Source organism: Ranitomeya imitator, chromosome 10, assembly GCF_032444005.1.
Source record: "Ranitomeya imitator isolate aRanImi1 chromosome 10, aRanImi1.pri, whole genome shotgun sequence".
In the NCBI taxonomy this organism is placed as follows: domain Eukaryota; kingdom Metazoa; phylum Chordata; class Amphibia; order Anura; family Dendrobatidae; genus Ranitomeya; species Ranitomeya imitator.
The window spans coordinates 101,734,711-101,753,263 of NC_091291.1; the positions used below are offsets into that span (position 1 = coordinate 101,734,711).

The 18,553-nt window shown below is 43.8% G+C and overlaps 1 protein-coding gene across 1 annotated transcript in view; it reads left to right on the forward strand.

The window, feature by feature from the left end:
* The window catches only part of TNFRSF25 (TNF receptor superfamily member 25), a 113,514-nt gene that overhangs the window by 48,070 nt on the left and 46,891 nt on the right, over positions 1-18,553 (forward strand). Inside the window, exons 3-4 of the mRNA XM_069740717.1 lie at positions 6,117-6,245; positions 11,279-11,410. Coding sequence (XP_069596818.1) covers positions 6,117-6,245; positions 11,279-11,410 — 261 coding nt within the window. The remainder of the gene's footprint in view (positions 1-6,116; positions 6,246-11,278; positions 11,411-18,553) is intronic.

The window sequence follows — 18,553 nt, forward strand, 5'->3', positions numbered from 1 at the left end:
TGAAAATGAAAAGGTGTGAGTGCAAAATGAGAGGAGTGAGGAAAAATAGTGGAGTGATCAGAAAATGACAGATGTGAGGTCGAAATGACAAGTGTTAGGGGGGAATAAGAGGGGTGAGGGAGAAAATGAGAGGTGTGAGGGAGAAAATGAGAGATGTGAGGGGGAAAATGAAAGATGTGATTGGGAAAATGAGAGGCATGATGGGAAAATAAGAGAAGTGAGGTGCTATAACTAACCACAGATATTTACTATGCCCAGGCAACGCCGGGCTCTTCAGCTAGTATATATATATATATATATATGTAAGTAAACCATCATAATCAGCTCTGTGTCACTTCTAGTTTTAAAGCCTAATACACACTAACCAATCAAAGGGACTTTGTGGCATAGGCAATCGCTTTTAGGCCACGATCACACGTTCAGTATTCGGTCAGTATTTCACATCAGTATTTGTAAGTCAAAATCAGGAATGGAACAATCAAAGGAAAAGTGTAACAGAAACCCGTCACCAGTTGTGCATTTATCACCCACTCCTGATTTTGACTTACAAATATTGATGTAAAATACTGACCAAATACTGAATGTGTGAAGGTGGTGTAATTCCGATAGATACTGTACAGAGCAAAAGTTTGGAAGCTAGCTGAAGAGCCCGGCGTTGCCTGGGCATAGTAAATATCTGTGGTTAGTTATAGCACCTCACTTCTCTTATTTTCCCATCATGCCTCTCATTTTCCCAATCACATCTTTCATTTTCCCCCTCACATCTCTTATTTTCTCCCTCACACCTCTCATTTTCTCCCTCATCCCTCTCATTCCCCCCTAACACTTGTCATTTCGACCTCACATCTGTCATTTTCTGATCACTCCACTATTTTTCCTCACTCCTCTCATTTTGCACTCACACCTTTTCATTTTCACCTTACACCTCTCATTTTCACCTCATCACCTCAGTATATACATGTTTTCATCTCCCTTATATATAGTATACATCTGTATGTCATCTCCTGTATATAGTATATACCTGTATGTCATCTCCCCTGTATATAGTATATACCTGCTGTGTGTCATCTCCCCTATATATAGTATATACCTGAATGCCATCTCCTTCTATGTATAGTATATACCTGTATGTCATCTCTTCCTGTATATAGTATATACCTGTGTGTCATCTCCCCTGTATATAGTATATATCTGTGTGTCATCTCCTCCTATATATAGTATATACCTGCATGTCATCTTCTATATATAGCATATACCTGTATGTCATCTCCTCCTGTATATAGTATATACCTGTAGGTCATCTGCTCCTGTATATAGTTTATACCTGTGTGTCATCTCCTCCTGTATATAGTATATACCTGTATGTCATCTCCTCCTGTATATATATGTACCTGTATGTCATCTCCTCCTCTATATAGTATATACCTGTGTGTCATCTCTCCTGTATATAGTATATATCTGTGTGTCATCTCCCCTGTATATAGTATATACCTGTGTGTCATCTCCTCCTGTATTAGACCTCGTTCACACGTTATTTGCTCACTATTTTTACCTCTTTATTTGTAAGCTAAATTGGCAGCCTGATAAATCCCCAGCCAACAGGAAGCCCTCCCCCTGGCAGTATATATTAGCTCACACATACACATAATAGACAGGTCATGTGACTGACAGCTGCCGTATTTCCTATATGGTACATTTGTTGTAGTTTGTCTGCTTATTAATTAGATTTTTATTTTTGAAGGATAATACCAGACTTGTGTGTGTTTTAGGGCGAGTTTCGTTTGTCAAGTTGTGTGTGCTGAGTTGCGTGTGGCGACATGCATGTAGCGACTTTTGTGAGATGAGTTTTGTGTGGCAACATGCGTGTAGCAACTTTTTGTGTGTCGAGTTGCATGTGACAGGTTAGTGTAGCAAGTTGTGTGCACCAAGTTTTGCGCATGGCGAGTTTTGCGCGTGGCGAGTTTTATGTGTGGTGCCTTTTGAGTATGTGAAAGTTTTGTGTGAGGCAACTTTTGCATGTGTTGCAACTTTTGTGCATGTGACAATTTTTCCGCGTGTGCAAGTTTTGCGTGTGGCGAGTTTTCCATGAGGTGAGTTTTGCACTTGTGGCGAGTTTTGCAAGAGCCAATTTTTTGCATGTGGCGAGTTCTGCGCGTGGCGAGTTTTGAGTGGCGACTTTTGTGTTTCGACTTTTATGTGGCGAGGTTGGTGTATTTGTGGTGAAATGTGTGTTGAGGGTAATATGTGTTCAAGCATGTGGTAGTGTGTGGCGCATTTTGCGTTTGTGTTTATATCCCTGTGTGTGGTGAGTATCCCATGTCCGGGCCCCACCTTAGCAACTGTACGGTATATACTCTTTGACGCCATCGCTCTCATTCTTTAAGTCCCCCTTGTTCACATCTGGCAGCTGTCAATTTGCCTCCTACACTTTTCCTTTCATTTTTTCGCATTATGTAGATAGGGCCAAAATTGTTTGGTGAATTGGAAAGCGCGGGGTTAAAATTTCACCTCACAACATAGCCTATGACGCTCTCAGGGTCCAGGCGTGTGACTGTGCAAAATTTTGTAGCTGTAGCTGCGACGCCTCCAACACTTTTCCTTTCACTTTTTTCCCCATTTTGTAGATAGGGGCAAAATTGTTTGGTGAATTGGAACGCGCGGGGTTAAAATTTCGCCTCACAACATAGCCTATGACGCTCTCAGGGTCCAGACGTGTGACTGTGCAAAATTTTGTTGCTGTAGCTGCGACGGTGCAGATGCCAATCCCGGACATACACACATACACACACACACACACATTCAGCTTTATATATTAGACTTACAAATATTGATGTAAAATACTGACCAAATACTGAATGTGTGAAGGTGGTGTAATTCCGATAGATACTGTACAGAGCAAAAGTTTGGACACACCTTCTCATTTAAAGATTTTTCTGTATTTTCATGACTATGAAAAGTGTAAATTCACACTGAAGGCATCAAAACTATGAATTAACACATGTAGAATTATATACTTTAAAAAAAAGTGTAAAACTGAAAATATCCAAGTATATAATCAGGAATTTATCCAGGTACTCTCGGAAGATGTCATGCATAAAGGACTGAAACACCGATGGAGCATTAGAAAGCCCGAATGGCATAACCAGGTACTCAAAATGGCCTTCGGGCGTATTAAATGCTGTTTTCCATTCATCGCCCCGTTTGTCCTGGAGGAGGGAGGGAGGTTGCCACTCAGGATTTTACAGTACACGGCTTCATCCATCTATTCTCTCATTGATGCGGTGAAGTAGTCCTGTGCCCTTAGCAGAGAAACACCCCCAAAACATGTTTCCACCTCCATGCTTGACAGTGGGGATGGTGTTCTTTGGGTCACAGGCAGCATTTCTCTTCCTCCAAACACGGCGAGTTGAGTTAATGCCAAAGAGCTCAATTTTTGTCTCATCTGACCACAGCTGTTGTGAATTCTGTGGCCAAGCTCCCTCCTGTGGTCGTGAGTGGTACTTCGGCTGGTTCTGTCTATGAGCTTCCTTTGGTGGATGAGAGTGGTACTGCGACTTCTGAGTTTCCTTCCTCAGGTGATGAGGTTAAGTCGTTAGGTGCTGCTCTATTTAACTCCACCTAGTGCTTTGATCCTGGCCTCCAGTCTATGTGGACAAGTCAAAATATGTCTTATATTCTAGGTTCTTCAAAGTAGCCACCTTTTGCTTTGATGACTGCTTTGCACACTCTTGGCATTCTCTTGATGAGCTTCAAGAGGTAGTCACTGGAAATGGTCTTCCAACAATCTTGAAGGAGTTCCCAGAGATGCTTAGCACTTGTTGGCCCTTTTGCCTTCACTCTGCGGTCCAGCTCACCCCAAACCATCTCGATTGGGTTCAGGTCTTGTGACTGTGGAGGCCAGGTCATCTGGCGTAGCACCCCATCACTCTCCTTCTTGGTCAAATAGCCCTTACACAGCCTGGAGGTGTGTTTGGGGTCATTGTCCTGTTGAAAAATAAATTATGGTCCAACTAAATGCAAACCAGATGGAATAGCATGCCGCTGCAAGATGCTGTGGTAACCATGCTGGTTCAGTATGCCTTCAATTTTGAATAAATCCCCAACAGTGTCACCAGTAAAGCACCCCCACACCATCACACCTCCTCCTCCATGCTTCACGGTGGGAACCAGGCATGTAGAGTCCATCCGTTCACCTTTTCTGCGTCGCACAAAGACACGGTGGTTGGAACCAAAGATCTCAAATTTGGACTCATCAGACCAAAGCACAGATTTCCACTAGGTCTAATGTCCATTCCTTGTGTTCTTTAGCCCAAACAAGTCTCTTCTGCTTGTTGCCTGTCCTTAGTAATAATAATAATAATAATAATAATAATAATCTTTATTTTTATATAGCGCTAACATATTCCGCAGCGCTTTACATTTTGCACACATTATCATCACTGTCCCTGATGGGGCTCACAATCTAAATTCCCTGTCAGTATGTCTTTCGAATGTGGGAGGAAACCGGAGTGCCCGGAGGAAACCCACGCAAACACGGAGAGAACATACAAACTCTTTGCAGATGTTGTCCTTGGTGGGGTTTGAACCCAGGACTCCAGCGCTGCAAGGCTGCTGTGCTAACCACTGCGCCACCGTGCCTTAGTAGTGGTTTCCTAGCAGCTATTTTACCATGAAGGCCTGCTGCACAAAGTCTCCTCTTAACAGTTGTTGTAGAGATGTGTCTGCTGCTAGAACTCTGTGTGGCATTGACCTGGTCTCTAATCTGAGCTGCTGTTAACCTGCGATTTCTGAGGCTGGTGACTCGGATAAACTTATCCTCAGAAGCAGAGGTGACTCTTGGTCTTCCTTTCCTGGGGCGGTCCTCATGTGAGACAGTTTCTTGTAGCGCTTGATGGTTTTTGCAACTGCACTTGGGGACACTTTCAAAGTTTTCCCAATTTTTCGGACTGACTGACCTTCATTTCTTAACGTAATGATGGCCACTCGTTTTTCTTTACTTAGCTGCTTTTTTCTTGCCATAATACAAATTCTAACAGTCTATTCAGTAGGACTATAATAATCTTTATTTTTATATAGCACTAACATATTCCACAGTGCTTTACAGTTTGCACACATTATCTTCACTGTCCCCGATGGGGCTCACAATCTAAATTCCCTATCAGTATGTCTTTGGAATGTGGGAGAAAACCGGAGTACCCGGAGGAAACCCACGCTAACACGGAGAGAACATACAAACTCTTTGCAGATGTTGTCCTGGGTGGGATTAGACCCAAGGACTCCAGCGCTGCAAGGCTGGTGTGCTAACCACTGCGCCACCGTGCTGCCCACTCATTTTTCTTTATTTAGCTGCTTTTTTCTTGCCATAATAAACATTCTAACAGTCTATTCAGTAGGACTATCAGCTGTGTATCCACCAGACTTCTGCACAACACAACTGATGGTCCCAACACCATTTATAAGGCAAGAAATCCCACTTATTAAACCTGACAGGGCACCCATGTGAAGTGAAAACCATTCCCGGTGACTACGTCTTGAAGCTCATCAAGAGAATGCCAAGAGTGTGCAAAGCAGTCGTCAAAGCAAAAGGTGGCTACTTTGAAGAACCTAGAATATAAGACATAATTTCAGTTGTTTCACACTTTTTTGTTAAGTATATAATTCCACATGTGTTAATTAAAAGTGAATTTACAATTTTCATATTCATGAAAATACAGAACAATCTTTAAATGAGAAGGTGTGTCCAAACTTTTGCTCTATACTGTATATGTTAGCAATGAGCTATTCCAGTTGGGGACACAATCAGGTGTTTTTGGGTGGTAACCCAACTTCTGGGTAACAAAAAGCATCGCATGAAGGAAACGACAATTCACGGCTTTGGGCTGCACTAACCGAATTGAGGCATCAGCAATCATTATTGAGCTTTCACAGGAGTTTTGCCTTCACAACTCGCTCAGGGGTGCAGATTATCTAGATCTGTTTATAAAGGGATCCCCCTATGGTCTGTTTCCCTACAGTGCTTATCTAGAAAGCGTTGCATAGCGCCCGTGACTTTCTTCTAATAATTCAGATTGCACTTTTGGGGTATTTCATATGTTGCTGTATTTTTTGTCTTTCAGGAGAACATGTGGAGGAGTCATGCACCTCTCATGGGCAATATCCTACCTGTAAACCCTGTGAGGAGGGAACATTTCTTGCATTCAGCAACTATCTTCATAAGTGCAAACGATGCACCAGTTGTCTTCCAGGTAAAGTGCACATTGCAAAACTCAGTATTAAGCTGGAGTCACACACAACGCATAAAAAATCGGTCCGTTTTACACGGCCGAGATACGCAGAAATGTTCATGAACAGTGATCCGTATTCAATGCGAGGATGCGATTTTTTCTCCAAAAAATATCCGTGTGTCTTCCGTATGGCATCCGTATGGCGAGATTTTCTCGCCAGCTTGCAAAATGGACATATAATGGATCCATGGGCTCAAATATTTGTGAAAACATATATACAGTCTCTCTCTCTCTCTATATATATATATGTCAGCGAGACACACACACATATATATATATATATATATATATATATATATATTTATTTATATTTCATACAGAGCTAGTTAGCATAAAAGCCAGTAATTCAATTGCTGGCTTTTGCGAAGTCCTTACCGAACCCGACAGGTTATGCGACATGGTTTACATACAGTAAACCATTGCATATCCATTAGATTTTTACATATCCTTCACTAATAATGTTAGTATTGTGTGTGTGCAAAATTTGAGAGCTGTAGGTATTAAAATGAAGGGTTAAATCCCGGAAAAAACTGGCGTGGGCTCCCGCGCACTTTTCTCCTCCAGAGTGGGAAAGCCAGTGACTGAGGGCAGATATTAATAGCCTGGAGAGGGTCCATGGTTATAGGACCCCCCCTGGCTAAAAACATCTGCCCCCAGCCACCCCAGAAAAGGCACATCTGGAAGATGCGCCTATTCTCGCACTTGGCCACTCTCTTCCCACTCCCTGTAGCGGTGGGATATGGGGTAATAAGGGGTTAATGTCACATTGCTATTGTAAGGTGACATTAAGTCTGGTTAATGATGGAGAGGTGTCAATGAGACACCTATCCATTATTAATCCAATAGTAGGAAAGGGTTAAAAACACACACACACATTAAGAATAAAGTATTTTAATGAAAGAAAGAAAGACACAGGTTTTAAAATCTTTATTGTATGCTCAATCCAACTGAAGACCCTCGTTCTCCTGGAAAAAAAATGCAAAATAAAAAACAACAATATTCCATACCTGTACGCCATACAGTCATGTCCCATGATGATGTAAATTCATCTGAAGGGGTGAAATACAGTTGCAACCAGGAGCGGTGCTAATGTAAAACACTGGAGAATGAATGAAATGAAGGTAACGGAGCTTCGGTGTCACCGAAGCTGCGCCCCCTGGTGGCATAAACTCATATGAACTGTAGCGTGAGAATTTTTCAGAATATTGCGAGTGCGATGAGAGAAACTCGGCTCAATACCCGGCACTGCCACCGGCGGTTCGGACCGGAGCGTTCAGCTGCATAGAAATACATGAAGTCACATGCTCCGGTCCCGAGTGCCGGCGGCAGTGCTGGGTATTGATGCAAGAGACTCACGTGAGTTTCTCGCATTGTGTGACCCTGGCCTCATAGGGGAAATCAAATTCCCAATCTGTAGACAGACCTGTATCTTGTTGATGGGGAAAGCACCAACCAGAAATGTGACTTTCCTGTTATCACTCACTGTGCTGACATAATTGCTGGTGCTGGAGCCTCTGCTTGCACATCTGTTATATATTAGGAAGTTTCTTGTAGTGCAATTCCCTACAATGTTCTCTATTTTTTCCATAATCATATTAATGACATATACAGTCATGAAAACAACTAAGCACACCCCCTTTGAATTGTATGGTTTTATGACTCAGGTAAAGTCTTTTTAAAGGGTCGATATTGACTTCTTTGACTGCTACCCTCAATAGGTGGCGCTAGAGTTCTAGTCCTGAAAATGATATTTGCATATCTAATTATGCATGAGAGCACTGACTGGCCTATAAGTCTCCTTACACCCTGCACAAGGAGAGATGTTCCCCCATGGAACCCTAACAAAGGCCTCTCATCCAGCCAAATCAGATCTCATGGTTTGCACCATTGAGAGGCAAAATGCCCGAAACACGTGTCTGCAAATAGTGTCTGGTTTGGCTTTTATCCTAAGTCATGTGGCACCATTGTTAAAGGGTCGATATTGACTTTTAGGTCGGGATCACACTTGCGAGTTCAAAGAGAGAAACTTGCATCAAAACCCGGCACTTCCACTTGCACTCGGGACCAGAGCATGCGGGTGCATGTATTTCTATGCAGCTGAACGCTCCGGTCCCGACTTGTGCAAGTTTCTCACATTGAACCCGCAAGTGTGACCTGGGCCTTAAGGTACCTTCACACTGAACAATTTAACAACGATATCGCTAGCGATCCGTGACGTTGCAGCGTCCTGGATAGCGATATCGTTGTGTTTGACACGCAGCAGCGATCTGGATCCTGCTGTGACATCGTTGGTCGGAGCTAGAAGTCCAGCACTTTATTTCATCGCTGGATCTCCCGCAGACATCGCTGAATCGGCATGTGTGACGCCGATTGAGCGATGTCTTCACTGGTAACCAGGGTAAACATTGGGTTACTAAGCGCAGGGCCGCGCTTAGTAACCCGATGTTTACCCTGGTTACCAGTGTAAATGTAAAAAAAAAACAAACACTACATACTTACATTCCGGTGTCTGTCCCCCGGCGCTCTGCTTCCCTGCACTGTCAGCGCCGGCCGGCCGTAAAGCAGAGCGGTGACGTCACCGCTCTGCTTTACGGCCGGCCGACGCTCACAGTCAGTGCAGGAAGCAGAGCGCCGGGGGACAGACACCGGAATGTAAGTATGTAGTGTTTGGTTTTTTTTACATTTACACTGGTAACCAGGGTAAACATCGGGTTACTAAGCGCGGCTCTGCGCTTAGTAACCCGATGTTTACCCTCGTTACCAGGGGACCTCGCATAGTTGGTCGCTGGAGAGCTGTCTGTGTGACAGCTCTCCAGCGACCACACAGCGACGCTGCAGCGATCGGCATCATTGTCTAGATCGCTGCAGCGTCGCTAAATGTGACGGTACCTTTAGTCTTGCTATCCTCCAACCCTCCACCAATAAGTGGCGCTAGAGTTCTAGTCCTATTCCTCTCTGAAGAGGATATCTACAAACATAATAAATATAATAAAAGAAACAAAAAAGGAAAAGAGAGAGCGGCACAGCCCTTATGACTAGAGAAAACAGGTGGCACACAATCAATGTGTATAGCAGTCTAGGAAATGAAAATGGAGGTGCAATCTGCAGGAGAACAGTCCATGAAAAATCCATCAGTCTTCTACGGGACCCGTAGAAGCGCTCTCAGGCAGCGCGAAACGGCCGTCGTCTCACCTGTCGCACTCTCTCTGTTCACTTCCCTCTCCCCCGTGCCGTGAAGAATGTGCCGGTTGGCACTGAAATAAAGGACGTTTGTAACTGCTTTTGGTGAGTGCATCTGCTTTCTTCTCCTTCTGATGGATAATAAAAGAAACATCTGCTCCTTTTCCTAGACGTGAGGTAATTACAGATGCCAAAATGCAGAAGCACACATGGTGACTGCAGACTTGAGCCCCAAACCTAGACAACCCATTTAAGGGTGTACTTAATTTTTCACACACACCTGCATTTTGGCATTGGTGTTTTGAGGGGGTAAATAAATAAGGACACGGTGTAATTTGTCATATGTTGTTGCTCATCTGAGCTTATGCAGCACCCCAGGGTCCTGGTCGTTGCAATAATGTCATTTTCCTCTAGGGGAGAGTGATGTTACGTTTGGAGGCAAAGAAGGATAACTGCATCCAGGTATCACAAACATGCAACACATTTCACACTCCAGGCCACCAGGGGGAGCTCTGCTTCTATTTATTAGGTCACTCCCCACACTTTGGTAAAACTGGTGACCTGTAGGGAAAGTTATTGAGTTGCTGGCTGAGCTTCGCTCAGGTAGTTGGTCCCTGGCAGGGGTGGGATCCTGTCAGAGATCGAGGAAAAAGGACACGGAGCTGTGCATGCCCTGAGAGCTGCAGCTCCCAGAAAGAGACACTGAAGGAGAACTGTATTGCAGAGATGGTGAAAGAAGTCGTAGCAAAGGAGTGGATACCAGAAGGGGACCAGCCCTACACAGGCTGCCTCCTTCTGAGGCGCAGGATCCCGATAGCAGAAACACCGAGGGAGCAACGACCCTTTATGCCTTGCTCCAGAGACCGGCAGGACAGCTAATTTCACGTTAACTGTCCTCCATACACCCAGGAGGCAAGCTGGCACCCCTTAGAGGCTGGGGCATGACAGAGTCCCTATAAACCGCCTCAAGCCACCGGTCATACGGGTTTGTCCTATCCTATCCGGGGGAAAGAGAGAGACATAACATCTACAACATCTGTGAGGACCTTATGAGAAGCTTAGCAGTAAGGGACTACAACACTGCAGCGCTAGAGGAAGGCTACTGATTTCCACCTGGACAAGGGAACTCTGGACTTGCCTCCAAACTGGCCGGACTCTGTCTGCCCTGTGATCTGGTGCTCTGGACTGTAGATGCTGAAGTCTTCAGTAAAGGTAAAGAGACTGCAACCTTGTGTCCTCGTTCTTCACTGCGCCTCTCACCATCCACCATCTACACACTGGGAAGCCCTGGGGACATACTTCACCTGTGGGAAGGTATACCATCTAGCTGCCATAACATCACCCCAGTGGACCCCTTAAAGCAGCGTCAGTCACCCTAACCGAATACCACAGGTGGCGTCACGAACAGTTCCCCTTTAAAGACCTTTCCCTTTTACACGAACGTCGTCAGCCACCGTGCCATCCCCCCGTGAACCGAAGGACCCGGTACCGAGTACCCCGCTGCCCTGACGGAGCGCTCCACTTATTTATCTAATTTTATTTTTTTTGTCCAGATACATAAAACCAAGAATTCAAAGAGGGTGTACTTAGTTGTTCTCATGAGTATAAAAACCATCAATGCTATGATTTTTACTTTTGCAAATCTGGATATCTGCAGATTAGGGGTCATTACGTTAGTAACATTCAATGCTTACTGCTAATGGTGGGATCCCATAATGTGTAGTAGCCCAGTTGGGAAAAGTGGTTGCGCCGTAAGGTATAACAATAATTAAGATTTGCAGAGTGTAGCTTGTCTCAACCTTTTTTTTTAACAGACATAGAAGTTGAAGAGGTGAAATGCTCTGCAAAAACAGATGCAAAGTGTGTGTGTAAAGCGGGGTATTACTGGGACAACGATGACTGCAGAGCTTGTACCATGTGTCACAACCGGAGGACAATCAGCAACTGTGAGTGACCTGCAAATTATCGTCTCAGATCAGTCAAAACAATGGTTGGTCTAGAAAACCTATCTTCTTATGCCTAAAGCTGGAGTCACACTTAACGATTTTGTTAACGATATCGTGACAACGTCACGCTTTTTGTGACGTAGCAATGATCCCGCTAACGATCACGTTATGTGTGACAGCGACCAATGATCAGGCCCCTGCTGGGAGATCGTTGGTCGTTGGGGAATGATCAGGACCTTTTTTTGGTCGCTGGATCACCCGCTGTCATCGCTGGATCAGCGTGTGTGACGCCGATCCAGCGATGTGTTCACTTTTAACCAGGGTAAATATCGGGTTACTAAGCGCAGGGCCGCGCTTAGTAACCCAATTTTTACCCTGGTTACCATTGTAAAAGTAAAAAAAAAAAAAAACAGTACATACTCACATTCTGATGTCTGTCACGTCCCCCGGCGTCCACAGGGTTAAAACTGCTTTCGGCAGAGCGCTGCTAATGCACGCGCTCCAGCCGATAGCTTCCCTGCACTGTGTCAGCGCCGGCCGTAAAGCAGAGCACAGCGGAGACGTCACCGCTGTTACTGCCGGCGCTGACACAGTCAGTGCAGGGAACTCTCGGCAGCAGCGCGTGCATTAGCAGCGCTCCTGCCGAAAGCAGTTTTAACCCTGTGGACGCCGGCGGGGGACATGACAGACATCAGAATGTGAGTATGTAGTGTTTTTTTTTTTTACTTTTACAATGGTAACCAGGGTAAATATCGGGTTACTAAGCGCGGCCCTGCACTTAGTAACCCGATGTTTACCCTGGTTACCCGGGTGCTGCAGGGGGACTTCGGCATCGTTGAAGACAGTTTCAACGATGCCGAAGTATTCCCCTGATTGTTGGTCGCTGGAGAGAGCTGTCTGTGTGACAGCTCCCCAGCGACCACACAACGACTTACCAACGATCACGGCCAGGTCGTATCGCTGGTCGTGATCGTTGGTAAGTCTTTTAGTGTGACTAAAGCTTTATTAATAATTTCTTTCTCCAGAGGACCTGGTATGTCCACACATTAGACCATGTTCACACACTTAGTATTTGGTGAGTTCTTTACCTCATTATTTGGAAGCCAAAACCAGGAGTGGGTGATAAATGCAGAAGTGGTGCATATGTTTCTATTATACTTTTCCTCTGATTGTTTTACTCCTGGTTTTGGCTTACAAATACTGAGGTAAAATACTGACCAAATACTCAATTTGTGAACGTGACCTTACACACTTATCAACACACCCACTTATTCTATCCTTTTGCCTCGTTCACAAGTTCAGTAGTTGGTGAGTTTTTACCTCAGTATTTACCAAGTATGTACATACCAAGTATGTACCAAGATATATTTCTTTCCTGTACCTCAGTATTTGTAAGCCAAAATCAGGAGCGTTTCATAAATGCAGAAATGGTGACGTGTTTCTATTATACTTTTCCTGTGATTGTTTCACTCCTGGTTTTGTCTTACAAATACTGAGGTAAAAAAACTCACCAAATACTGAATGTATGAACGAGGCCTTGAGAATGTAGGGTTGCTCCCTCGTTCGGTGACACAGCGGGAACCATATTACAAGGTTCCTCATAGATTACAGCAGATCGCTGGATACCCTGCAGACATCATATTATCAGTCTTGCCTCTCTATGGGTGTGTGCATGTTACATGTACATTGAATTTTTGAAGTTTTTTTGTCACAAAACACAAGTACCATCAAAGTGAATGAGATTCCTGAACTCTCCAGTAAATGCTGCTTATTTTTTCATTGCAGATTTGCAGCAGAAATCTTCAGCATGTCAATTCTTTCAGTGTTTTAGTTGCAGATTTCACCCATACTAATGATCAGGGATAAAATCTGCAACAAAAACGCCTATAAAGAAAACGTGTCAAAAATGTGTATTTCTCGCACCGTTTTTTCTGACAACACATCAGGATTTGTAGCAGAATTTCCTGATGCAAATCCTAAACTTGTGAACAATTGGGCAAATTATTGTCTTTCCTACACCCACCCTTTCCCTCCATTTATTAGTTATGACCCTGGGGAAAATGAATGGAAGCAGTACAGAGCATTTCAGGTGAATCTGGTGATCTTAACCCCTTTCTGACATTAGACGTACTATCCCGTCGAGGTGGGGTGAGCCTGTATGCCCACCAACGGGATAGTACGTCATAGCGATCGGCCGCGCTCTCGGAGGGAGCCCGGCTGGATGTCAGCTGACTATCGCAGCTGACACCAGGCACTATGTGCCAGGAGTGGTCACGGACCGCCCCCAGCACATTAACCCCCGGCATACTGCAATCAAACATGATCGCAGTGTTTTGGCGGTATAGGGAAGCATCGCGCAGGGAGGGGGCTCCCTGCGTTGCTCCGAGGGTCTCTTACCTCCTCCTCCCTGCATGCCCGGATCCAAAATGGCCACAGGGCTGCATCCGGGTCCTGCAGGGAGGTGGCTTACCAGCGCCTGCTCAGAGCAGGCGCCGGGAAGCCTCCAGGAGTGCAAGTCAGATCGCTGATCTGACACAGTGCACAGCAAAGTGTCAGATCAGCGATCTTACACTATAACATGATGCCCCCCCGGGGCAATGCTATAGTGTAAAAAAAAAAAATATTAAGACGCGTAAAAAAATTTTTTTTAAAAAAGTTCGTAAAAAAAAAAATATATGTATTGTTCCCATAAATACATTTCTTTATATAAATAAAAAAAACAATAAAAGTACACATATTTAGTATTGACGCGTTCGTAGCGACCCGACCTGTAAAACTGTCCCACTAGTTAACCCCTTCAGTGAACACCATAAAAAAAAAAAAAAAATCAAGGCAAAAAAACGCTTTATTATCATGCCGACGAACCAAAAGTTGAATAACACGCGATCAAAAAGATGGATATAAATAACCATGGTACCGCTGAAAATGTCATCTTGTCCCGCAAAAAACGAGCCACCATACAGCATCATCAGCGAAAAATTAAAAAGTTATAGTCCTCAAAATAAATAGATGCAAAAATAATTATTTTTTCTATAAAATAGTTTTTATCGTATAAAAGCGCCAAAACATAACAAAATTATATAAATGTGGTATCGCTGTCATTGTACTGACCCGAAGAATAAAACTGCTTTATACATTTTACCAAAAGCGGAAAGGTATAAAAGCCTACCCCCCAAAAGAAATTCAAGGATAGCTGGTTTTTGGTCATTCTGCCTGACAAAAATCGGAATAAAAAGTGATCAAAAAATGACACGTGCCTGAAAATATTACCAATAAAAATGTCAACTCGTCCCGCAAAAAACAAGACCTCACATGACTCTGTGGACCAAAATATCAAAAAATTATAGCTCTCAAAATGTGGTAACGCGAAAAATATTTTTTTGCAATAAAAAGCGTCTTTTAGTGTGTGACGGCTGCCAATCATAAAAATCTGCTAGAAAACCCGCAATAAATAGTAAATCAAACACCCCTTCATCACCCCCTTAGTTAGGGAAAAATTAAAAATTAAAAAAAAATTATTTATTTTCATTTTCCCATTAGGGTTAGGGCTAGGCTTAGGGCTAGGGTTAGGGTTAGGGCTACGGTTAGGGCTAGGGCTAGGGTTAGGGCTAGGGTTGGGGCTAGGGTTATTGCTACAGTTAGGGTTTGGGCTAAAGTTAGGGTTAGGGTTGGGGCTAAAGTTAGGGTTAGGGTTTGAATTACATTTACGGTTGGGAATAGGGTTGGGATTAGGGTTAGGTGTGTGTCAGGGTTAGGGGTGTGGTTAGGGTTATCGTTGGGATTAGGGTTAGGGGTGTGTTTGGATTAGGGTTTCAGTTATAATTGGGGGGTTTCCTCTGTTTAGGCAAATCAGGGGCTCTCCAAACGCGACATGGCGTCCGATCTCAATTCCAGCCAATTCTGCATTGAAAAAGTAAAACAGTGCTCCTTCCCTTCCGAGCTCTCCCATGTGCCCAAACAGGGGTTTACCCCAACATATGGGGTATCAGCGTACTCAGGACACATTAGACAACAATTTTTGAGGTCCAATTTATCCTGTTACCCTTGGGAAAATACAAAACTGGGGGCTAAAATATAATTTTTGTGGAAAAAAAAGGATTTTTTATTTTCATGGCTCTGCGTTATAAACTGTAGTGAAACACTTGGGGGTTCAAAGTTCTCACAACACATCTAGATAAGTTCCTTGGGGGGGTCTAGTTTCCAATATGGGGTCACTTGTGGGGGGTTTCTACTGTTTAGTTACATCAGGGGCTCTGCAAATGCAATGTGATGCCTGCAGACCAATCCATCTAAGTCTGCATTCCAAATGGCGCTCCTTCCCTTCTGAGCTCTGCCATGCGCTCAAACTGTGGTTCCCCCCCACATATGGGGTATCAGCGTGCTCAGGACAAATTGGACAACAACTTTTGGCATCCAATTTCAACTGTTACCCTTGGAAAAAATACAAAACTGGGGGCTAAAAATAGTTTTTGTGGAAAAAAAAGATTTTTTATTTTCACGGCTCTGCGTTATAAACTGTAGTGAAGCACTTGGGGGTTCAAAGCTCTCACAACACATCTAGATTAGTTCCATAGGGGGTCTACTTTCCAAAATGGTGTCACTTGTGGGGGGTTTCAATATTTAGGCACATCAGTGGCTCTCCAAACGCAACATTGGCGTCCCATCTCAATTCCAGTCAATTTTGCATTGAAAAGTCAAATGGTGCTCCTTCCCTTCCAAGCTCTGCCATGCGCCCAAACAGTGGTTTACCCCCACATATGGGGTATCAGCATACTCAGGACAAATTGTACAAGAACTTTTGGGGTCCAATTTCTTCTCTTCACCTTGGGAAAATAAAAAATTGGGGGCGAAAAGATCATTTTTGTGAAAAAATATTTTTTATTTTTACGGCTCTGCATTATAAACTTCTGTGAAGCACTTGGTGGGTCAAAGTGCTCACCACACATCTAGATAAGTTCCTTAGGGGGGTCTACTTTCCAAAATGGTGTCACTTGGGGGGGGGAGGGTTCAATGTTTAGGCACATCAGGGGCTCTCCAAATGCAACATGGCGTCTCATCTCAATTCCAGTCAATTTTGCATTGAAAAGTCAAATGGCGCTCCTTCGCTTCCGAGCTCAGTCTTGCGCCCAAACAGTGGTTTACCCCCACATATGGGGTATCGGCGTACTCAGGACAAGTTGTACAACAACTTTTGGGGTCCATTTTGTCCTGTTACCCTTGGTAAAATAAAACAAATTGGAGCTGAACTAAATTTTTTGTGAAAAAACAGTTAAATGTTCATTTTTATTTAAACATTCCAAAAATTCCCGTGAGACACCTGAAGGGTTAATAAACTTTTTTAATGTTGTTTTGAGTACCTTGAAGGGTGCAGTTTTTAGAATGGTGTCACACTTGGTTATTTTCTATCATATAGACCCCTCAAAATGACTTGAAATGAGATGTGGTCCCTAAAAAAAATGGTGTTGTAAAAATGAGAAATTGCTGGTCAACTCTTAACCCTTATAACTCCCTAACAAAAAAAATTTTGGTTCCAAAATTGTGCTGATGTAAAGTAGATATGTGGGAAATGTTACTTATCAAGTATTTTTTGTGACATATCTCTGTGATTTAAAGGGACTCTGTCACCTGAATTTGGAGGGAACAATCTTCAGCCATAGGGGCGGGGTTTTCGGGTGTTTGATTCACCCTTTCCTCACCCGCTGGCTGCATGCTGGCTGCAATATTGGATTGAAGTTCATTCTCTGTCCTCCATAGTACACGCCTGCGCAAGGCAAGATTGCCTTGTGCTTGCATGTACTACGGAGGACAGAGAATGAACTTCAATCCAATATTACAGCCAGCATGCAGCCAGCGGGTGAGGAAAGGGTGAATCAAACACCCAAAAACCCCGCCCCTATGGCTGAAGAGTGTTCCCTCCAAATTCAGGTGACAGAGTCCCTTTAATTGCATAAAAATTCAAAGTTGGAAAATTGCGAAATTTTCAACATTTTTGCCAAATTTCCGTTTTTTCACAAATAAACGCAGGTAATATCAAAGAAATTTTACCACTATCATGAAGTAAAATATGTCACGAGAAAAAAATGTCAGAATCACTGGGATCCGTTGAAGCGTTCCAGAGTTATAACCTCATAAAGTGACAGTGGTCAGAATTGTAAAAATTGGCTCAGTCATTAACGTGCAAACCACCCTTGGAGGTAAAGGGGTTAAGGAAAGAGAAAGAAGCTACCCATTCATTTATAAGTAGCAATGAAATAACCTGGTGAAGGGAAATGTTGGGAGCAGGAGGGTTCAGAGTGAAAACTAATGAGAAAATGGAAATAGATTGGTTTTGGGGCTTTAAAGGGAACCTGTCACCTGAATTTGGCGGGACTGGTTTTGGGTCATATGGGCGGAGTTTTCGGGTGTTTGATTCACCCTTTCCTTACCCGCTGGCTGCATGCTGGCTGCAATATTGAATTGAAGTTCATTCTCTGTCCTCCATAGTACACGCCTGCACAAGGCAAGATTGCTTTGCGCAGGCGTGTACTATGGAGGACAGGAATGAACTTCAATCCAATATTGCAGCCGGCATGCAGCCAGCGGGTAAGGAAAGGGTGAATCAAACACCCGAAAACTCCGCCCATATGACCCAAAACCAGTCCCGCCAAATTCAGGTGACAGAGTCCCTTTAAGATCCCGTTACATCACACGAGAATGGTGCAGTAAATGGCTTCTTATGATATCAATTATTGATATTCAGTTACATAATGGCACTGGCTTGGTGGTTCCAGTCTTTAGTACGAATGCTAAGTAATAACAGTCTATTTGCAGAGTTCCCCATTTCCGATCCTCAAGGCCCACCATCCATGATATCATATTTTCAGGATTTCATTAGTTTTGCAAAGGTGATAAATTCTATCACCTCTACAATACTAATGAAATCCTGACATCATGACCTCTGAGCCTTCAGGACCGGAGTTGGGGAACTCTGTGCTGGCACAAGGGTGACGAGGCTTCTGCAGTTGGTATAAAAGCGCAGGAAGTGGTGAACAACAACCCAGATACTCAGGAAGGCAATAAATGTGGTCTGCAACCACAGGTCTGGCAGGACTGAGCGCTAACATTGGTCACTGCTGCCACAGATGGTGCCGTGCGCTCTCTTTC